The sequence below is a fragment of the Myotis lucifugus genome, unplaced genomic scaffold (genome assembly GCF_000147115.1).
Source record: "Myotis lucifugus unplaced genomic scaffold, Myoluc2.0 scaffold_2, whole genome shotgun sequence".
Taxonomy (NCBI): Eukaryota; Metazoa; Chordata; class Mammalia; order Chiroptera; family Vespertilionidae; genus Myotis; species Myotis lucifugus.
In genome coordinates, this window is record NW_005871050.1 from 25,842,859 (window position 1) to 25,867,431 (window position 24,573).

Sequence of the window (24,573 nt, forward strand, 5' to 3'; positions counted from 1 at the left end):
CACAAGGTGTGCCAGCGGTAAAGTTGTATTCCAAGAACATTGAGGTGATTGTGGGTGGTGAGTAGCCTCCCAAGTAATGAAGATCATTACTAACCCCTTTCACTCAATCTGAGAGTTCAAAACATTCAAAAGAACCACCTAAGAAAAAAAGTACTGGGTAAAAGGGGAGGTGTGGTAAAGAAGGGACAAAAGAACTAATAATAGATCAGCATGGATACACAAGAATGGGCAATTTTAATAATGAGATGATAATGTACTCTAGGCTTTCAGCCTGTTAGAAGAAAGAAGCTTGATGAAAACAATCATTCTTTTCATTACTATTGTAGTAGATGGCTGCAAACACAACTAGAAGCCACACTAGTCTTTGGTTTGGGAAGGGAGCTGATCAAGTGTCTTAAGTTTCTTTTCTGTTTCCAATCTCCCTTGCTCAAAACACTCTGCATTCAGAAAAAACTTCCACGGGCCAAGGAGGGCAAAATAAACAGGGATGGGGATGCAGGTTGGGCACAATGCTTCATTCTGAGGGCCATATTACCAGCTTTGCAAAGTAAGAGCAGTAATTGAAAAGCTAATATGTAACCAGGTTCCCCAGGCACCCTACTTAGCTTCCACTTCTTCGCTTTCATTTTCCAGAAGGTGGTTTAGCCTGAAATGGATGTTGTTCTTTGCAAAGTCACAGGCATAAAAAAGCAACCCGGCATTACCATCAGAGCAAAAAGCCACTGGCTATAACAAACAGCTTACAAATTAGGCAGCACATCTATTCTCCAAGCATTGGACTACTGACAGCTTGAGCAGGGGTATCTTAATATGAAATCCATGAATGAGCTTGTAAGGAGAAAGGCAAGAGGTGGCAGTCCGAGTGTCCCTAGTGAAACTATGCAAATTGTGTTTGTGTATTTATCTAGGAAGAGTCTCTATGGTCCTCTTCAGCTAGCTTCTCAAAGAAGCCTATGACCTAACTATTTCAGATGGAGTGAAGCTAAGAAACATCTCCAGCACCTTGACTCATTAGCATTCAAAACTCACCCTAAATTTCAGTCAGACAACACAAAAAGAGCTCTGAAGTCTGAATCAGGAGACCTGAGTTCTGGAGGCACCCACTTTGGCTTCTTAAGCAAGTCTTTTATCCTTCTAAATTCCCTCTCTAAGATGTAAGGTTAGACAAGACAAGCTTTTAGCTCCTTACTCATCTAAGAATCAATAGTTCCATGGTACATGTCCCCTCCTTTCCTCTAAGAAAAAAAAATTGCCATTAAGATGCTTCATTTGAAGCAAGAAAGAGACCTTCTCCAGAATTCTGGCAGTAAAGAGCACTTACTTGTAATAAGGGCCATCGAAATACACGTTTCTTCTTCTAAGGTATCAGCTACTAAGATGGAGAATCAGGAGGAACTGGAACCTGGGCATTCTCTAGCTGGTGCCAATGAATCACAGGACAGAGTGCAACACATGGAAATTCACTGATGACCCCCAATCCTTTAGCTGACTGTGGCAAATTCCTTCAACCCTCTTGCCTCTCTCTGTATTTATATATGAGAGTGTATGTTTGGCTGTGTTCTGGCATACACTAATTAGTCCATTTTATTTTCCTTGCTTCCTCATTACTGCTAATGAGCAAAGAAAAAAAGGATTAAAAATATAAAGGGCCAAGGAGGAAGGGCAAAAGTCAAAGGCTGGCTTCCTGCCTAATTGCTAATTGGGTCATCAGGCTTAAGAAAGAATTGCCTATCTTCCTGTATCTTATTTTAAGTCAATCTAAGCTCAACTAAGGGGTTGCAAAATAAAAGTCCTGAAGGCCAAAAGTAGCCCAGGGGGTGGGGTCCAAACCATTTAAAATAACCAGACCAAAGCCAATTGCCAAGACACGTGTCCAGCACCGTGAGCTTTTCTCAGGTTCATTTTAGAAAAACACCAAACTTATTTACCAGAATGATTAAAATTGCTAGTTAAGGGAAAGCTCATTAAAGAAGTTTTGATGTTAAGAAACATTACTTTAGGGGGGGGGATCCAAGATGGCGGCCGACAGGATGGCAGGCTGCAAGATAGTGTGTGAGTGAGAGAGCGAAAGGAGAGTGCGTGGACATGCGGGGAGTGTGTGTATTTGTGAGTGAGGGACAGCTATGTTCCACAGGACAGTTGGGGACTGGCGGACCAGGCTCCCCTGGCCGGGCAGCCTCTACTATTGCTGAAATCTCTCCCAGAACAGTCTGCTCTGCCGCAGAGACCATGCCATCTCTAAGGGAAGAGCAGCTTTGATAGGAAGCCCAGCCTTACCTTCAACTGAGGAGACCTCGGATACCTCCCGGGACTCTACAACCACATTGTCCAGGGACCAACTGTCTCAGCTGCGAACCCACAAACACCAAGAATCCAGCCTCCCCAGCTGTGGGTGCCTATAAAGTTTGTCCAGGGGAATACAAAGCAGCAATGAATACGCAGAAGGGCCCTGCACAGTCTCACAGAGCAGATAGAAGGAACAGCTGAATTGAACAATATCCGGAATTGGTGAATTAAACACAGCTGGTAAGGCAATCTATGGACAGAAAGGTCAGAGATTGCCTAGGTAAGATCTGGGATCCAGGCTAGAGGGAGAAATACGCCCAGTCCCCACTAGAGTCTCAGAGGGAGATTGTGCTCCACCAAATCCGCAGCCCTTGGGGTCAGCGTAGCCCTCAAATGTGGAAGGGGTTCCACAGGGCTGCTGGCAGAGGGGACTCTAGATATAAGCCCACAGCCATGGGAAACTGTGCCCAGAAACACAGCCTGAAGTTCTATACCAGCTGCGCAGTGCCAGAGGAAAAAGATACGAGTCGGCATGGTTTCTTTCTCTCTCCGCCCCCTCCCCCTTTTTTTTTTTACCTCCTTGCTTTTGGTTGCTAAGTCCAGTACATAGGATCTTCCAATTAAAAACACTCACCGAGACTACAGGGGAAAATAGTTTTTGTGGAAACTGGGGATCAGAATAAGGATAGATGAGCAGGAAACCAGCTCTGGGTCAGTCCGTCCCTCCAACCCAGTATAGAGTACTGCAGCGAAAGAAGAATCTAAACACTGGGTAGAGGAGCCATTTAGCCCCGGAAATTAAAACAGAAACACTGCTACCCAGGGGTTGTGTCAGAAATTGACTCTTCCCCTAGTCGGTTTGGCTCAGTGGATAGAGCATCAGCCTGCAGACTGAAGGGTCCCAGGTTCAATTCCAGCCAAGGGCACATGCCTGAGTTGCCAGCTCGATCCCCAGTAGGGGGCGTGCAGGAGGCAGCCAATCAATGATTTTCTCTCATCATTGATGTTTCTATCTCTCCCTCTTCCTTCCTCTCTGAAATCAATAAAAATATATTTAAAAATATATATATTCATTATAGGCATTTCAATATGTATTTTTAAGACATAAGAAGGACTCTTGTTTAAAAAAAAAAAGAAAGAAATTGACTATTGTGTAAATACAACCAAAGGCAGGCAGAGAAACAAAGTGAGCAGAGAGATCCCGCCTGCTTGAAAACAAGGTTGTGGCTTTTGACACAAGGGAGCGGTGGATCCCAGGGAACTTGAACACTATGCTGACTACCTGACAGGAAACAGATGTGCCAGGCAGAACAGTAGAGGAAGTGAAAGACCTTCACCACTTCACTTTATTTTTTATCTTTTACTTAAGAAACTAAAATTATTTTCTCACTTGATTTTATTTTTTATTGTTATATTTTTATTTTTCATTATTATTGTTACTACTATTATTTTACCTTTTTTAAGTTTTATTTTTTCTTTATTCTGGTATTAGTGTTCTACATTCTATTTTTCTTTTTCTTTTAGCATTATTTTATTCTATCTCCATTTTTCCTTTATGCCAACACTCTCTTCCTCACTTTTTCCATTTTTCGTCCTGTTTGTCTTACATTGATCCTGCTGTAGTTTTTCTTTATCCTTTCTTTTTACTCCCTGTTAAAAATTGATCTTACTCATATATCTAATTTCCTTTACCCTGCTCCAAGTCCATGCATATTTCTCTCTTCTCTTTATCACTAGCCAAGTTATATCCTTTTCTTTTTTTCCTTTTTCTTGCTTTTTGTCTTGTTGTTATTGTTTTTTTGACTGTTTGTTACTTTGTTGTTGTTTTTTCATTTTTTTCTCCCTTTTTTGCTTCTGTTTTTCCTCTCCTCGCTTGTTCTCTTCTTCTACTAATAGCTTAATCAATTCCAATCACCAACTCAGGCCTATCTACTCTCTATTCTCCTTTTACAATAATAGTTAAATACATAGATAGACAGATTAAAGGGAAAATGTATATATACATATAAATTATATATATATATATATATATATATATATATATATATATATTTCTCTCTTTTCTTTTTTTTGTATTTTGTTTATTACTTTACTTGTACTACACTCATTCTCTTTCTACCTCCTCTTTATTGAATTGTGGACATTTCCCCATTCATTCAATTCCTTGACCTTACCTTCTGGAAATAAGTTCTGCCTCCTCAGATTCAGCTAGGTGTTAGTTGTTTGGGTGTCTGCTGTTTGCATTTCTTGGATCAGTTGTTGTTTGTTGTTTTCATTCATCTCAGAGTGTTTGTTGTTTGCATTTTTTGGATTAGCTGTTGGTCTTTTGGAGTTTTCTCCCCATATGCATATATTTTCCCTGTTCTTTCTTCTTCCCTTTCTCTCTTACATTTTTCCTTTTCTCAATATTATTTTTGCACTCTTTTCTCTCCCCTAATTCTCTCTTCTCTGGTGGTTACCTTTATTTGGGGTTGTTGGTATCATGAATACATTTGTGTTTGGTGCCCTGTGCATTGTGTCTTATCGTGTTGTATTTTGTGTCTTTGAGTCAACGCAGGAGAGAGAGAGCTACATAACCAGACTCCCTGAGAGGAGCAAACATGGGGAAAAAAAGAAACAGCCCCCACATGAAAGAAAAGGAATCACCGAAACTGAAAGTAAACAAAATGGAGGCAAGCAAAATGTCAAAGAAAGAATTCAGAGCAATGATCATAAGGATGCTGGAAAAGCATGGAAGACAAATTCAACAGTATGTGTAAGAACCAAGAGAAAATGAAGAAGAACCAAGAAGAAATGAAATATGACATCACTGCAATAAAAAATACAATAGAAAGCATCAACAGTAGACTAGAATAAGTGGAGGACCACATCAGTGAGCTAGAAGATAAGGTAGGAAGAAATACCCAAGAAGTAACTGGAAAAAAACAAAACACTTAAAAAACAGGAGGAGAACCTAAGGGGATTTTGGGACAACATAAAACAAAACAACATCTGCATGATAGGGGTGCCAGAAGGAGAGGAAACTGAGCAAGGAATAGAAAACCTGTCTGAAGAAATTATGACAGAAAACTTCCCTGATATTGGGAAAAAGAAAAAAGTCACACAAGTCCAAGAAGCTCACAGAGTCCCAAACAAGATGAACCCAAAAAGACCTACACCAGAACACATTATAATTAAATTGGCAAACACCGACAACAAAGTGAGAATGTTAAAGGCTGTCAGAGAGAGACAGAAAGTTACCTACAAGAGCCCTGACCGGTTTGGCTCAGTGGATAGAGCCTTGGCCTGAAGAATGGGGGGTCCTGGGTTTGATTCCAGTCAAGGGCATGTACCTTGGTTGCGGGCACATCCCCAGTAGGAGGTGTTCAGGAGGCAGCTGATGGATGTTTCTCTCTCATTGATGTTTCTAACTCTCTATCCCTCTCCCTTCCTCTCTGTAAAGAAAACAATAAAATATATTAAAAAAAAGAAAGTTACCTACAAGAGATCTCCCATCAGACTATCGACTGATTTCTCAACAGAAACACATATGGACAGAAGGGAATGGAATGAAATATACAAAGTCATGCAAAGGAAGGGTCAGAATCCAAGAATACTGTACCGAGCAAGGCTATCAATCAAAGTTGAGGGTGAAATCAGGAGCTTCACAGACAAAAAAGGACTAAGGGAGTTTACTACCACCAAACCAGCAATGCAAGAAATGCTAAAGGGACTGCTGTAAAAAGAAGAAATAGAACGAGAAGAATGAACACAGGCATAAAGAATAAAAATGGTGACAAACAAATATCTATCAATAATAACTTTTAAAGGATTAAATGCCCCAATCAAAAGACATAGGGTAGCTAAGTGGATAAGGAAACATGACCCATATATCTGCTGTCTACAGGAGACCCACCTCAGAACAAAGGACTCCCACAGACTGACAGTGAAGGGATGGAAAAAGGTTTTTCAGGCAAATGGAAATGAAAAAAAAAAAGCTGGGATAGCAATACTTATATCTGGCAAATTAGACCTCAAAGTGAAGGCCATAACAAGAGATGAGGAAGGCCACTTCATAATACTAAAGGGAGCGATTCAACAAGAAGATATAACTCTGGTAAACGTATATGCACCCAATACAGGAGCACCCAAATACATAAAAAAACTTCTGGCGGATATAAAGAGTTTGGAGAGATTGACAGCAATACAATCATAGTAGGGGACTTTAATACCCCACTAACATCACCGGATAAATCCTTTTAACAAAAAATCAGCAAAGAAACATTAATCCTAACTGACTCACTAGATCAGATGGAATTAATTGACATCTTCAGAACATTTCACCCCAAAGCCACAAAATATACATCCTTCTCAAGCACACATAGGTCATTTTCAAAGATAGACCACATATTGGGACACAGGCAAAGTCTCTTCAAATTCAAGAAGACAGAAATCATATCATGCATCTTCTCAGATCACAATGACATAAAATTAAAAATCAACTACAATAAAAACAATGAAAAAAATCAAACACCTTGAGGTTAAATAGCATGCTCCTAAACAATGACTGATTTACCAAAGAGATCAAAGAAGAAATAAAAAGCATCATGGCAACAAACGACAATGAAAACACAACAATCCAAAATCTATGGGACACAGTGAAAGCAGTCCTGTGAGGGAAGTTCATAGCTCCAGAGGCCTACCTCAGAAAACAAGAAAAAATGGTAATAAATTATCTAACCCTACAACTCAAAGAGTTAGAAAGAGAGCAACAAGAAAAGCCCAGTGTACGCAGAAGGAAGGACATAATAAATATCAGAACAGAAATAAATGACATAGAGACCAATAAAACAATAAAAAGATTAACAAAACCAAGAGCTGGTTCTTTGAAAGGATAAAAAAGATTGATGAAACTCTAACAAGGCTCACCAAGAAGCAAAGAGAGAGGACCCAAATAAAATCAGAAATGAAAGAGGTGAAGTAACAATCCATTCCACAGAAATACAAAGGATTATGAAAAAATACTATGAACAACTCTATTCCAAAAAAATGGACAACCCAGACTAAATGGACATATTCTTAGAAAAATACAATCTCCCAAAACTGAATCAGGAAGAATCAAAAAACCTGAATAGGATGATAACTACCGAAGAAATTGAAGAAGTGATCAAAAATCTTCCAGCAAACAAAATCCCTGGACCAGAGAGCTTTACAGGGGAGTTCTACCAAGCATTCAAAGACAAATTAAAACCTATCCTCCTCAGACTATTCCAAAAAATTCAAGAGGAAGCAAAACTTCCAAGCTCATTCTACAAAGCCAGCATTACCCTAACTCCAAAACCAGAAAAGACACCACAAAAAAAGAGAACTAAAGGCCAATATCCTTGATGAACATAGATGTTAAAATCCTCAACAAAATTCCAGCAAATCAGATTCAGCATTACATTACAAATATCATACAGCATGACCAAGTGGGATTTATTCCAGGGATGCAAGGATGGTACAATATCCACAAATCAATGAATGGGATACATCACATAAACAAACTGAGAGACAAAAATCACATAAGCATATCAATCAATGCAGAAAAAGCACTTGACAAAATCCAACATCCTTCCTTGATAAAAACTCTCAGCAAAATGGGAACAGATGGTTCATACCTCAACATAATAAAAGCCTTATATGACAAACCTACAGCCAACATCATACTCAATGAGCAAAAACTAAACTCATTTTCCCTGAGAACGGGAAAAAGACAGGGATGCCCCCTCTCACCACTCCTGTTCGATATAGTACTGGAAGTGCTAACCACAGTGATCAGACAAGAAGAAGAAATAAAAGGCATCCAAATTGGAAAAGAAGAAGTAAAACTGTCCTTATTCGCAGATGACATGATACTATACATAGAAAACCCCAAAGACTCCATCAAAAAACTATTAGACCTAATAAATGAATTCAGCAATGTAGCAGGATACAAAATTAACACCCAGAAATCTATGGCCTTTTTATACATCAATAATGAACTCACAGAAAGAGAAATGAAAAAAAAATCCCATTTACCATTGCACCAAAAAAATTTAAGATTCCTAGGAATACACTTAACTAAGCAGTTAAAAGACCTGTACTCGGAAAACTACAGGACATTGAAAAAAGAGATAGAGGAAGACATAAACAAATGGAAGAACATACCATGTTCATGAATTGGTAGAATCAACATCACTATAATTTCCATTCTACCCAAAGCAATCTATAGATTCAATGCAATCCCCATTAAAATACCAATGGTATACTTCAAAGATCTAGAATATACTCTCCAAAAATTCATCAGGAATAAAAAAGATCCCGAATAGCCACAGCAATCCTGAGAAAGAAGAACAATGTTGGAGGGATCACAATACCACATATCAAGCTATATTACCAAGCCACAATTCTCAAAACTGCCTGTTACTGGCATAAGAACAGACATATAGACCAATGAAACAGAACAGAGAACCCAGAAATCGACCCAAGCCATTATGCTCAATTAATATTTGACTAAGGAGGCAAGACCATACAATGGAGTCAAGACAGTCTCTTCAATAAATTGTGTTGGGAAATTTGGTCAGATACATGCAAAAAAATGAAACTAGATCACGAACTTACACAAAACTAAACTCAAAATGGCTAAAGGACTTAAATGTAAGACAGGAAACCATGAAAATCCTACAAGACTCCATAGGCAGCAAAATAGCAGACATATGTCGTAGCAATACCTTTACAGACACAGCTCCTAGGGCAATGGAGTCTAAGGAGAAAATAAATAAATGGGACTACATCAAAATAAAAAGCTTCTGCACAGTAAAAGAAACCATCAACAAAACAAGACAGCCCACTGCATGGGAGAACATATAAGGTGTACCAATTAAAAATGCGAATTTTTTCATCAAAGAAAACATGATAATTTCAAGAGATATATCAAAAGTGCTTTATTCAAAGTAATGTCCATCGCTAGCTACACATTTCCCCCATCTTTCAGGTATTTGGTGAATACTGTCCCAATAGAACTTTTCTTGTTTTGAGGTAAACCATTCAGAGACCAAATTTTCCACTTCTTCATATGCTTTGAAGTGCTGCTCAGAAAGTGCATGTGCCATCGATTGGAAAAAGTGGTAATCTGAAGGAGCAAGGTCTGGTGAATACAACGAGTGCGTTAATACTTCCCAAGCAAGATCTTTTAACATGTCTTTAACTGGTTTTGAAATGTGTGATGGTGCGTTATCATGAAGCAAAATTACTTTGCTGTGTCTTCTGGAACATTCTGGTCGTTTCATGATCAAAGCGTGGTTCAAATTGATTGTTGTCGGTAGCAATCAGTATTAAAGGTTTCACCTGGTTTTAGAAGCTCATAATACACTACACCTTCCTGATCCCATGAAACACAGAGCATTGTCTTCTTTCTGAAGAGATTTGGCCTTGCAGTCGATGTTGATGGTTGACCTGGATCAACCCATGATTTTGTGCATTTGGGATTCTCAAAATAAATCCACTTTTCATTGCCAGTCACAACTTGATGCAAAAAAAGACTTTCTTTGGTGCCATCGAAGCAACATTTTACTGATGACTTTTCGGTTTTCCATTTGTCTTTCGTTCAGTTGATGTAGCACCCATTTTCCTTCCTTTAAAATCTTTCCCATTGCTTGTAAATGACTGGAAATTGTTTGCTGAGCAATGTTTAATCTTTCTGCAAGTTGTTTTTGAGTTTGACACGCATCTTCACCCAATAATGCTTGTAATTGTTGGTCTTCAAACTTTTTCGGTTGACCTGGACGTTCTTTATCTTTCCCATCAAAATCATCACTTTTAAAGCATTTAAACCAGCGTTCACAAGTACCTTGTGATGGAGCATATTCACCATAAGCTTCCCGAAGTGTACAATAACTTTCAGCAGCACTTTTCTTCAAAATAAAGTAATGAATTAAAATTTCCCACAAATGCTCTTCTTTTGGCATGAAATTTGACGTTTTTAAGTGTAAAAATATCTATGATGTTAACACCTTCAGAAAATTTGATATATAAAGTTTTGAAGTTTGCTGTCAATACAACAAAATAGCATACATATCAAATCGCATATGTATCAACATATGTGTAACTCCATCTATTGAAAAAAATCCACATTATTAACTGGCACACCTAGTATTTGCCAATGATATTTTAGATAAGGGTTTAATCTTTAAAATTTACAGAGAACTCATACAACTTAACAATGAGAAGATAAATGATCCAATAAAAAATGGGCAAAGGACCTAAATAGACACTTTTTGAAAGAGGACATACAGAAGGCTGAGAGACATATGAAAACATGCTCAAAGTCACTAATCATCCGAGAGATACAAATCAAAACAATGAGATACCATCTCACACCTGTCTGAATGGCTATCATCAACAGATCAACAAATGACAAGTGCTGGTGAGGATGTGGAGGAAAAGGAACCCTCATACACTGCTGGTGGGAATGCAGACTGGTGCACCCACTGTGGAAGACAGTATGGAGTTTCCTCAAAAAGTTAAAAATGGAACTCCCATTTAACCCAGTAATCCCACTTCTAGGACTATATCCCAAGAAACCAGAAACACCTATCAGAAAGGACATATGCATCCCTATGTTCATAGCAGCACAATTTACCATAGTGAAGATCTGGAAACAGCCTAAGTGCCCATCAGCAGATGAATGGATTAGAAAACTGGGGTACATCTACACAATGGAATACTATGCTGCTGTAAAAAAGAAGAAATTCTTACCATTTGCAACAGCATGGATGGAACTGGAGAGCATTATGCTAAGTGAAATAAGCCAGTCAATGAAAGAAAAATACCACATGATTTCACTCATTTATGGATAATAAAGACCAGTATAAACTGATGAACAAAAATAGATACAGAGGCAGAGCAGCATCGAACAGACTGTCAAACTACAGTGGGAAGGATGGGGAGGGTTGGGGGGCGGGAAGAGGGGTAAGAGATCAACCGAAGGACTTGTATGCATGCATATAAGCATAACAAATGAACATAAGACACTGGGGGGTAGGGGAGGCCGGGGGAATGTCAAGGGGGGGTGGGAAGGAGACATATGTAATACTCTTTGTAATACTTTAAGCAATAAAACAAAATTTAAAAAAAAAGAACCCTGGCTTATATGGTGACTAAAAATGAGTTGACTTGGATGGTGGGCAATATATAGATCTTGTAACATAGAAATTTACACCTGAAACCTATTTGATCCTATTAACAATGTCATCACAATAAATTTAATAATAAATAAGTAAATAAATAAATAAAAGAAATTATATATGCACCCCTATGTTCATAGCAGCACAATTTGTCACAACTAAGATTTGCAAACAATCTAAGTGCCCATCAGCAGATGAGTGGATTAAAAAACTATGGTACATCTACACAATGGAATACTACGCTGCTATAAAAAAGAAGGAACTTTTACCATTTGCAACAGCATGGATAGAACTGGAGAGCATTATGCTAAGCGAAATATGCCAGTCGGAAAATGATAAATATCACATGATCTCACTTATATGTGGGATATAATGAGCAACATAATTTGATGAACAAGAATAGATCCAGAGACAAATGGTAGGGGAGGGGGTTAGAGAGCAACCAAAGGACTTGTATACATGCATATTAGCATAACCAACAGACACAGACACTGGGGTGGTGGGGGCTTGCCTGGGGTGGGAATGGTTGGGGAGGGAGGGTCAAGCGGGGGGAAAAAGGAGACATATGTAAAACTTTAGACAATAAATAAAAAAAGACAGTTGAAAGCTAAAAAAAAGTAACATTACTTTAACATTCTTGATAAGCTGTTTGGCTACAGCTTGACATTTACTTGGAAAGTATTAGGTATTATAACAAATATAGCAAATGTGCCATGAGAGAGGGGAAGAAGGAGAAAGGGAAAACGGAAAGGAGGGAAGGAGAAGAAAGAAAGGGAGGAGGAGAAACATTGTTTTCTGTATAGAGTAGGAAAGCTGTTAAGAAGTGACTTGTATACCCCCTCCAATTCATATGTTGAAGCCCTAATCCCTGGTACCTCAGAATGTGACTATATTTGGAGATAGAGTAAGGCCATCACGGTGGACCCTAATCCAATCTGACAGGTGTCCTTATAAGAAGAGGAAATTTGGATACAGAGAGAGACACCAAGGGTATGTGTACATAGAGGAAAGACCATATGAAGAGGCAGCAAGAGGGTGGCCCTCTGCAAGCCAAGGAGAGAGGCTTCAGAGGAAAACAACCCTACTAGCACCTTGATCATGGGGATAATAAGAGTACCTTATCTCATAAGTGTATTGTGAGGATTAAACAAACTAGTCAATGGAAAGGACTTAGAATAGTACCAGACACATAGTAAGCACTCAAGTGTCAGCTGCTGTTGTTGTTATTGATGTAAAGAGGGCTAAGGAAACATCAGCAGGCTAAGTGAAGCTATATACCTTTGGTGTAACACAATATTGATTGAATGAAAACATCACCACCAGCATTCTGATTTCAGGTATGTGAATGGGCCTGTTGAGCCCTTTATTTTCAACCTTGCACAATGGGAATCATAGCATCTGTTTAATTCTCAGTAGTTCTGCAAGGAGAAGATTTAGGCTTTTCTCAGGGGAAAGGACCCACTAAGAGGAGAGATATAGGTGACCTAATTAGAGGAACCACAGCCACCTCAACTGATGGCAGAGGCTACTTGGCCAAAGTTGTGGGCTAGATGCATTCACATTCAAGATCACTAATTCTATGAACAATTTTCTGGTATGCCATTCGTTCCTTGAATCTGATAGAGCTGCTAAAAAAAATGGAGAAAGAGAGCAGACTTCTCTCTTCCTGACCTGGGAATCTCCTGAGAAAACAGTAGCAGGGTGATTCGAGAGATGGAATAAGATAGAACTGGATACACTTCCCTGTCTTAGCAGGTTACCTCCACAGGCAGGGAGTAACTTGAGCTCCAGCACTGCTCCACAAACCTGAGCCAGTAAGAAATGTGTTTTCAATTTGTTTGATTTACACCATTATTGGGTATTATCCTCTATAGCTCTGAGACCAAGTAAGGAGTTCTGATTCTACAGTTCACCATGAGAAGTCACATAGTATGGGGAAATGCAGAAGGGAGGGCAAAGGTACCTATGTTAGCAGCCTTGCCTGCTGATCCCAGCTAACAGGAGAACACTGAACTTAATGTGCCAGGCCTATTATGACAGAGACAATACAGTAAGTCCTCATTTAACATCTTTGATAGGTTCTGCAACTCTAAGCAAAATTATGTATAATGAAACCAATTTTGCCATATCCATTCATATAAACAGGAGTTAAGTTCCTACAGCATCTGAAGAAAACGATGTTGTTCAAGGATGTGTTATATGGCCTGCCCTCTTGCACCGTGGTGTTTCCAGCTTCTGGGGGTTGAATGGTCAACCTATAAGGTGCTTTGTGCTCTTTGGAAGAAAGGAGCCAGGCCATATAAGCCACCTGGGGAACCTGTTAAAATGCAGATTTTGATGCAGTGGGTCTGAGGTGGGTCCTGAAATTCTGCATTTCTAACAAGCAGCAGCCACCTGAAGCTGATCAACAGACCACACTTTGAGTTACACACAAAGTAACTTAGAATTTTTAGTGACACTGATTTTCCAAGACTGGTCTGAGGGCTCATGCAATCAGCATTCTCTGGCATTACCCCAGACCCTCTCTATCAGACTTTCTGGGGATGGGGTCTGCCAAACCTCTTTTTTTAAAAAAAAAAAAATCTTGACCCAAGGATATGTTTTTATTGATTTGAGAGAGGAAGGGAGAAGGAGGGAGGGAGGGAGGGAGAGAGAAAGAGAGAGAGAGAGATGAAAGAAACATCTATGTGTGAGAGAAAACATTGATCAGTTGCCTCCCATACACACCCCAACCACTGGGGATTGAACCCACAATCTAGGTATGTGCCCTGACCAGAATCAAACCTGATACCTTCTTGTGCATGGGACTACACTCCAACCAACTGAGCCACCATCCAGGACTGTCAAACCTCATTTTTCAGCCATTCCTTTAGGTTATTGCTATGGACATTGTCTCAGAACCATTGCACAAAATCAGTGGCTCTAACTGCAGCTCCATGTTAGAAGGGACTTTTTAAAATACTGTACCCAGGCTGCATCACAGGCCAAAAATTCAGAACTGTAATCTGAGGCATTAGGGAGGGAGACAGGGCATCAAAAATTTTTAATTGTTTTGTGAGTTTGTTTTTCTACAGCACCCCTAGGTGAGCCTAGAACATACTGAGAGTTCAAAACCACTGCTTAAACGAACAATTTTCCTTTTAATTTCTATTGATGTATAATATGCATCTAGAAAATTATGACAATCATAAGAATATACATGAGTATTTGTGGAGAGGGAGTGACTAAATTCTCAGAGAGAGTGCGAGTATAATTGTGGTCATAGGATCTGGAGGCTTAAGCTCCCATGTGTGCATGTGTGTGTGCATGCACACGTGTGTATGCATGTGTGGGGGTGCATGTGTGTGTGTAACTCCCTGAATGTCAGTTTCTTTCTTTGTGACAAAAGGCTATAATACTTGCTCTATCTAAATTACACAACTGTTATGTGAAAATACCTTGTAAACTATGTTATCTAAAGAGGAAAAATTATCAATTATCATCTTGAGATTTAAACTGTGATCTTAATGCATGAGGCAAACTTAAATCATGCAAATGAAAAGCAAAAGGAAGAATTTATCAGTGATTTCTTCCCTGTGCTTTCTAACATTGCCTACTAATCCCTCTGCATTCCCACATGTGGGACTCTGAGGATGGGGCCCTGCTACCCAGCCTTGTAGCTCTAGCTTCTCTCTCTGCTGGTTTATCACTCAGCTTCCTGCCACAGTGGGATTCTACCTGCTGGCCACAGAGGATGTGTGTGGCCCAGACTTCCCTGTGGGTTTGGACGAATGCGGAAGGAATCTAATTCTTGCCCAACGGGGTCCTAGGCAAAGCAGATAGGCTTTGAAACTTCCCAGCAGATTATCTTGGTTCAATGTGACTGAGTTCACACTAGAGACCCTTAGAAACATCTGGAAGCCTCTGTTTAATGGGTGGGGTCCCCAGACTCCCTTCTCTCTACCAAATCTCTCCAAAAGCTTCGGTAGGCTTTTTGGTCTGTCCTGATTCTGGCCTAAACCACTATTGCAAGCTTCAGAGTTCCACAAAATACTCCTATTTCCATCATGTTCCACTGATCCATACAAAGCTGCATCAAATCTCAAAATTACTAGCAAATACAGTTGATCCTTGAACAACACAGGGGTTAGGGATGTGACGCCCCCCCCCCATGCAGTCAAAAAATCCATGTATAACTTTTGACTCCCCCAAAACTTAACTAATAGCCTACTGAAGCCTAACCAATAACATAAACAGTCAATTAACACATATTGTGTATGTTTTATGTATAATATATTGTTTTCTTACCATAAAGTAAGCTAGAGAAAAGAAAATGTTATTAAAATCATAAGGAAAAGAAAATACATTTATAGTACTGTATGTTATTTATTTTTAAAAATCAACATATAACTGGATCTGCACAGTTCAAACCTATGTTATTGAAAGGTAAAGTATATGTAGATATTTTAACACTCACATGTGCACATGAGCTAAGGATGAGGACAAGTAATGCAAAATAAAGTAGTGAGCAAATGCTGTTTGTATGTTGCTCGTATGCTCCTAGAAGAAACTACTTACCAGCCGGGTATTTACCACAGGAAACAGCAAGGCCAGAAGAGCTCCATTCAACATGTGCATCTGTAGCCTGGAGGAGAAGAAAAGTAAAGTCTAGGTCACATACAGACTCTGATGGAGAGGCAGACAGATTATGCCACACCATATGGGAGAGAATGTAAACAATGGCTGTCCATGTAAAAGAGCATTGGAGTTGGCACATGTGCACTATAAATGAAAAGCTGCATATTTTGTATTAACTGAAATTTTCTAAAGAGCATCATCACTGCCTCAAAATCCCCCAAACACATTTGGAACAAACTTTGGTTACAATACTTCATTACATGTTGAGCTCTGATCTCCCAAATCACCCAGTCAGCCCCAATCTATGGCTTCAACTACTGCAGCTCAGACAGCATTAGAAAGGGAAGTTGCAGTGTCCAAGTGCTCTGTTATTACAGTAGAGACCTATTTCTTATAACAGAGTTGCTTATTTATGGGACTTTTATTTATTAAGACCCCTAGGACATTAACTCTTCTCTTGGAGCTCACAGATGTGTGCCTAAGATTAACAGAAGTTAAAAGTAGTCCAATACTTTTCCCCAAATGGCAACCTGGACATAAAAAAGCCGGTACAACCCAGAGGGCCGACTGCAGTGCTTTGCAAACTGTTCCCCCACCTTCTTAGAAATGCTTTTAGGGGCTGCTACAGAAGGTGGTGAGGGCAGAAGTGGCAGCCTTCCAGCCTTCCTTTGATCTATTTTATATATATGTGACTTCAAAGGAAGGGATGGCAGGGAGAAAAGTGGTCACTTCAGCATCGTTTAGTGATACTGCTTCCCAATAACAAACTTGTTAAAACACACACTAGAAATCCCTTATAATTCAAGAACAACCACATCAGAAACAAACTATACTTGCAAAGGGCTCTGAAGACAGACTTAAATAGCTTTCTCTATGATTACAAGCAAATGGTCCTTTACTACTAAGAGAGAAGTAAAGAATGACAGTCTGTTCTTCCTGAAGAAAAAGCTGATTTGATGAGTCACACATAACCACCGCTGAGTCAACATGCCTCCTAGATCTCAAGTCTCTCCCTCCACCTCCCCCTCTCTCACTCTCTTCATCTCTTACACACACACACACACACACACACACACACTAACACAGCGGCCCTGAGATACCAGGATTTCTCCTATACCAGGAATATAAAAGCAGTCCATACCTTGAAGACCCCTAGGACATTAACTCTTCTCTTGGAGCTCACAGATGTGTGCCTAAGATTAACAGAAGTTAAAAGTAGACCCAAGGGAATAACACAGAAGCCCCAAGGCTACTTTTCATTTCTCCCAGTGTGTTTTTTTTAAATATATTTTTATTGATTTCAGAGAGGAAGGAAGAGGGAGAGAGAGATAGAAACATCCACGATGAGAGAGAATCATGGATCGGCTGCCTCCTGCACGTCCCCCACTGGGGATTGAGCCCACAACCCGGGCATGTGCCCTTGACCGGAATCGAACCTGGGACCTTTTGGTCCCCAGGCCGACGCTCTATCCACTGAGCCAAACCGGCTAGGGCCCCCAGTGTGTTTCTTAACTGCTGTTCTTGTTGCCAAAGCCAAAATGACAGTGATGATGCACACTTAACATATTCTAGGAAAGTATCTAATTAACTCTTTACATAAACATCATTGCTTAATTTTTACAGCAATCTCATGAGATAAGGTATAATTACTTTCCCCATTTTGTTGATGAGAAAACCAGATTCAAAGAAACAAAGTGACCTGGTAAACAACACACTTAAGAGCCAAGATTCAAACCCAGGTTTATCTGACTCCAGTCTCCAAACTCTTATATCCCTCTCACTGCTTTCTACCAGAGCCTTCCTGTACCATCTCTTGCAAAAATGACCTCTGGCAGAGAGTTGGGGATGCTCCTTTTTCCTTTTGGCTTCAGGGGTTCTCTCTGCCACCTCCAACATCCACTGCCCAAGGCAGGGGTCCTCAAACTTTTTAAACAGGGGGCCAGTTCACTGTCCCTCAGACCGTTGGAGGGCCGGACTATAGTTTAAAAAAAACAACTATGAACAAATTCCTATGCACACTGCACATATCTTATTTTGAAGTAAAAAAACAAAACGGGAACAAATACAATATTTGTATTTGCATGTGGCCTGTGGGCCGTAGTTTGAGGACCCCTGGCCCAAGGTTTAATATGCTTTCAGGGAATGACCAAGAAGAAAATGCTCTTAAGTCATGGCAGGCCATCACAGTCCTATAGTTCACCAGGACTTGGCTTGGTCCATCAAAGGGAGGAAGCACACCAATACAATGCCACTCCTAACTCCCAAGGCTGGCCAGGTCACAATGCTTTTACAACAGGGTCACAGGGATACTGCATGCTCTGAGAAACTGACTGCTGAAAACTCTGGCTCAAGCCTCAGTGCCTAGACCAGGGGTCATTAACAGCCATCCCAGGCCTCAGGTGAAGTAGAGTCTGGCCTAAGTCTTCCCCTCCTATGTGACAGACACAGCATAACACTCTGTATAATGTACTCAGCATAAGGGACAGTGGTGCCAGGCTTTGCCATTTGCCTTAAATGCTGGCATTTACACAAGGCCAATTAGAAATTGGGGAACCAAATGTTGAATCTTGAGGATGATGAAACTGGACTGTGGAAGGCCAAAGATAAAGAAGATAAAACCAACATCAAGATTTAAAAAACTGATAAGCCCTAGCCGATTTGGCTCACTGGATAGAGCGTCGGGCTGGGGACTGAAGGGTCCCAGGTTCGATTCTGGTCAAGGGCATGTACCTTGGTTGCGGTCACATCCCCAGTGGGGGGTGTGCAGGAGGCAGCTGATCGATGTTTCTCTCTCATCGATGTTTCTAACTCTATCCCTCTCCCTTCCTCTCTGTAAAAAATCAATTAAAAAATATATATATATAAAAATAAAAAATAAATAAAAAACTGATAAATTTCCTAGATATAGACAGGATTTGTTCTGAGTCCTCAAAATTCAGTTTCACAAGTTACATACATGCTAAAGAATTATACAAAACACATAAAAAGATCTTGCATATCAATAATTACAAAAATACCTAACATGTATTGAGCATTTCAATATGCCAATCACTGGGCTAATTATTCAAATGCATCATCTCATTTAATCCTCACAGGTTTTATTATAATTATCTTCTTCAATTGCATAGCTGAGATAACCAAAGTACTAAGCGATTAAGTGACTTGCCCAAAATCATACACAGGTTTCCTCAAGTTTCAAGCTTATGTTTTGGCCACTGTACCCTGCTTCAAATCCATGACATGATCAATACACATGTTCAGTGTGTGTGTGTGTATATGTGTGTGTGTGTGTGTGTGTGAGAGAGAGAGAGAGAGAGAGAGAGAGAGAGAGAGAGAGAGAGAGAGAGAATGAGTGAGAGTGTTAGACTATAAGCCACGTAGGAAAAAATTCTGGGCAAGGAGGGTCATGCTGAAAGACACTAGAACCCCTTGTGTCTTTTGTGGTAAAACTGTCCCAACGACACAGTGCAAATGCCCCCTACTGACCCAGGGCACAGTCTAACAGGTAAGCAACTGACCACATCAGAGGACAAGGCTTTTGATTTCACTTTATACCCACCTCCAGCCTGACACCCACATTTCTACTGGGTATGAGAAATGGATAATGGGCCACTAGAATGTCCTGTGAGAGTTTCCTCATCTGCACAATGGAAACATAATAGTACCAACTCCAGATTATTATAAAGAGTCAATATGTATAAAGTACTCAGAAAAGTACATGGTATATAGTAAGACACATGGTACATAGTAAGGTACATGGTACATAGTAAGACAGAGTCACTTACTGGCCTAGTGACTCTGAACAAGTCACTTAAAATATGTGTGTCAGTTTTCTCAATATTAAAATAGGTCTAATAATAGTACCTAGCTGAAATGGTTGCTGGGAGAATTTAATGAGATATGGTTACATAAAGTGATCAACCTAGTGGCTAGGCATAGTATACATTTAATACATGATAGCTATTATTATCTACACTAATAAAAGAGAAACATGGTAATTGGCGTACAACCGCTACCCTTCCCATTGGCTAATCAGCATATCCTTATGCAAATTAACTGTCAGCCAAGATGGCGGCCGGCAGCCATGCACTGAAGCGAACAGGGAGGCTTGCTTCCTCCAGGGACTGCAGACTCCAACGTTCCCCGCCTCACTTGCCAGACAATCAACTGCAACTCTAAGCAACTATTACTATGTTGCAAATAAGAAGCTAAACAAAACCGGCTTTCAGTCAGCCCCGGACCGCAACATTGTATCCATGTTTTCAGCAGCGAGGCCTCAGAGCTAAAGCTGGCCCAGAATAAAAAACAAAAAAAGAAAACAAGGAGCATTGGGAGCTTTTAGTCAACTGCCAGCGGGAAAACAGCCCTCAGCCCCTCAGCCAGCCTGGCCAGGCACCCCAGTGGGGACCCCCACCCTGATCCAGGACACCCTTCAGGGCAAACCAGCCAGCCCCTACCCGTGCACCAGGCCTCTATCCTATATAGTAAAAGGGTAATATGCCTCCTGGCACCAGGATCAGCGGAGCAGCGAGGCACCCCGCACCGGGATCAGCAGAGCAGCTAGGCTCCCGGCACCGGGATCAGCGTGACAGGGGGCAGCGCCCAAACCCCCTGATCAGCCCTGCTCTGTGCCTGATAGGGGGGGAGCTCCCCAATCCCCCGATTGCCCTGCGGCTCTGTGTGTGACAGGGTGCAGCGCACCAACCCCCTGATCGGCCCTGCTCTGTGTGTGACAGGGTAGAACCATAACCTCTCCATCGGCCCTGCCCTGAGTGTGACAGTGGCGGTGCCCCAACCCCCTGATCGGCCCTGCTCTGTGGGTAAGAGAGGGTGGCGCCCCAACCCCCCTCCACGGGCCTTGCTCTGTGTGTGACAGGGTAGAGCCATAACCTCCCCATTGGCCCTGCCCTGAGTGTGACAGGGTGCAGCGCCCCAACCCCTTGATCCGCCCTGCTCTGTGTGTGACAGGGGGCGGTGCCCCAGCTCCTCTATCGGCCCTACTCTGTGAGTGACAGGGGCGAGCTCCTCAATCCCTCTGATGGGCCCTGCTCTGTGACAGGGAGCAGCGCCCCAACCCTCTGATTGGCCCTGCTCTGTGAGTGACAGGGGGCAGCGCCCCAACCCCCTGATCGGCCCTGCTCTGTGTGTGACAGGGGGTAGCGCCAAAACCTCCCCATCAACCCTGCCTTGAGTGTAACAGGGGGCGGTGCCCCAACCCCCCAATCAGTCTACCCTGAGCGTGACTGAGGGTGGCATTGCAACCTCCCGATCCGCCCTGCTCTGTGCATGACGGGGCAGCGCCCCAACTCCCCAATCGGCCCTGCTCTGAGCCTGACCAGGGGCTGCACTTAGGGATTGGGCCTGCCCTCTGCCACCTGGGAGCAGGCCTAAGCCAGCAGGTCGTTATCTCCTGAGGGGTCCCAGACTGTGAGAGGACACAGGCCAGGCTGGGGGACCCCCCCACCCCGAGTGCACAAATTTTTGTGCACCGGGCCTCTAGTGTTTAATAAAGTAATGTAAACAAATGTCACATTATTATTCATAACCACAAATAAAGCTGTCAAAGCCTTCTTGTGATTATTTATATTTCAATTTAGCACTTGATTACAACCAAGAACCAAAAGATATTGAATACATGACAAACTGTATGAGTGGCTACAAAGGAAAATCCATAGAGAAGAATTCTCAAAGGAAATTATATAATCCTAGAGGCCCGGTGCACGCTGTGCTCTGGTGAGGTCCCTCGGCCTGGCCTGCAGGGATCAGCCGGGCCTGCGGGGATCGGGCTGAAACCCGCTCTCCGACATCCCCAAGGGGTCTTAGATTGTGAGAGGGTGGTTCTCCGGTGACACACCCTGGAATCGGGCTCCTTCCTCTCTGGGTCCAGGGTGCAGGTGTAGCAGATTCGTGGCCGAAAGTGCCCCAGCAGCAACCTAACCCATGGCCGATTCCATGAGGAATCGGGCTCCCTCCTCTACTGGCCAGAGCATCTGCCCCCTGGTGGTCATTGCGCGTCATAGCTACCAGGCGAACAGTCAAACGGTAGGATGGTTGCTTAGGCTTTTATATATGTAGATTATGAACTGCACAAAAATAAAATACAACATATCAAAAAAGGATGAAATGTTTAATTATTACATTAGAAAAAAATGAATGGTCTCAAATCAGGAACCCATACTTCCACCTTAAGAATCCACAAGAAAAGACCAAATTAACCCAAAGCAAGCAGAAGAAATGAAATAAAGATAAGGATGAAACAAATGAAATTAAAAACAAAAACAATAGAGAGTATCAATAAAACAAAAAGTTTGTCTTTAAAAAAATCAAAACAATTGATAAAACTCTAGACAGAATAACATGAATAAAAAGAGAGAAGAAATAAAGTACCAATATCAGAAGGGAATGAAGGGATATCACTACAGACCCCCAGGAAATTAAAGGAATAATAAGTGGGATACTATGAAGATTTCTATGCACATAAAATTTGAGAACTTAGATAAAGTGGAAAATTTCCACTGAAACCACAAATTACCAAAACTCATGCTAGATAAAGTAGATAACCTGATTACAGAAATTGAATTCATACTTAAAATCTTCTAAATAAGAAATCCACAGACCTAGATGGTTTCAGTGATCAATTCTATCAAATATTTACAAAGTGTCTAGGAAAGAAAAGAGGGAAACATTTCTCAACTCCTTTTATGAGATTATTATTAACCAGATACCAAAACCACACATAAAATGTACCAACAAAGGAGGGGCAGAAAGAAAACTAAGACTAATCTAATATCCTTCATGAATGCAGACACAAAAATCCTCAATAAAATGTTAAATATAATAAAATATAAAAATAATAAATATTTGATCACCATGTGGGGTTTGTCCTTGTAATAGAAGGTTGATTCAATATTTGAAATTAAATTAATAAAATCCCTCAAGTTAACAGTTTAAAGAATAAAAAAGTATATAATCATATTAATTGATATAAAAAAGACATTTCTCAAAATTCAACATCAATTCATGATGAAAATACCAACAAACTGGAAATAGTAGGGAATGTCCTCAACCTGATAAAGGGTAACTAAAATATATTACTTGCCCATACATCATACTAAATGATGAAAGCCATACCATGTTCAAGGATTGAAAGTCTCTACATAGCAATGATGTCAACTCTTACCAAAATGATCTAAAGATTCAATGCAATTATGATCAAAATCCCATCAAGATATTTTGTAGATACAGGTAAACCAATTCCAAAACATATTTGGAAGGGTAAGGAAAGTAAAATAACTAAAATTATTTCAAAAATGAGGAAGAAAGATGAAGAAATCACACTACCTGTTTATAAGGTTTACAATGTAAAGTTACAGCAATCAAAACAATGCAATACTGGCTAAGAAAAGATATTGAGCAATGAAACAGAATAGTCCAAAAAGAAATCCTCACTGATATAAGTCATTTGACTTTTCACAATAGTGGAAAAGCAATTCAATGGAGAAGGCACAGCCTCTTCAAAGGATGGTATTAGAACAATTGTACATTATATGTAATACTAGAGGTCCAGTGCACGAAATTCATGAATGGGAGGAGGGTCCCTCAGCCCGACCTGCACCCTCTACAACCTGGGAGCCCTCGGGTGATGTCCAACTGCCAGTTTAGGCCCGATCCCTCTCACAATACGGAACCTCTGGCTCCTAACCGCTCACCTACCTGCCTGCTCTAACCACTCTGCCTGCCAGCCTGATCCACTAACTGCCCTCCCCTGCCAGCCTGATCCCACTAACTGCCCTCCCCTGCCAGCCTGGTTGCCCCTATTAACTTTTTTTTAAAAATCTTATCCCCTTCACAAACAAATTGTATTTGACTTTCTTATTGGCTTCTTCCTGTTGTATTTGACTTTCTTATTGGCTTCCTCCTGTCACAATTTTCCTCTTCTTTATGTAACACTTTTTCCTACTGACTCATTTATAAACTTTTCTTTCCTCCTTATTTCCTACTTCTATTTCATCATCCTTCTTCCCATCTTTCTCCTACCCTCTCTCCCTCTCCACATTCCTTCTTTCCTTTATCTTTACTCCTTCCTTCCCTCCCCTTTTCCTTCCTTCTCACCTTAATTCTTTTCTTCACATCCTCCCTCGGACCTGCTCTGCTCCTCCCCCATTTCTTCCTTCTCCCATTCTCCTTTTAAGCTCTACTAAGCTCCTTTAAAAATTTTCTTCCCTCCCTCTTTCTCATCCACATCCTTTTCTACTTACTTCCACTGTTTTAATATCTATCTACCTGCCTAATTATTCACTATTATTTATCTTTTTTTCTTTTCTGACTCTTACTTTTAAATTCTGTCCCCAGTACACAACTATACTTGATTTTCATTATAGCTCCTACAGTTCACTCATACATCTTCTTTCCTTCTTTAATTCTCACTACTGACCTTGACCTTCCTTTATAAAGTCTTCCCTCCCTCCTTCCCTTCTTAAAGCTT

At 40.8% G+C, this 24,573-nt stretch overlaps 1 protein-coding gene across 4 annotated transcripts in view; it reads right to left on the minus strand.

Moving 5' to 3' along the window:
• The window catches only part of TMEM164 (transmembrane protein 164), a 213,864-nt gene that overhangs the window by 75,023 nt on the left and 114,268 nt on the right, over positions 1 to 24,573 (minus strand). For all 4 annotated transcript variants that reach the window (XM_006082238.3, XM_014459412.2, XM_023758638.1 and 1 more), the window contains one exon: positions 16,029 to 16,095. In XM_006082238.3, the coding sequence (XP_006082300.1) occupies positions 16,029 to 16,095 (67 nt within the window). The remainder of the gene's footprint in view (positions 1 to 16,028; positions 16,096 to 24,573) is intronic.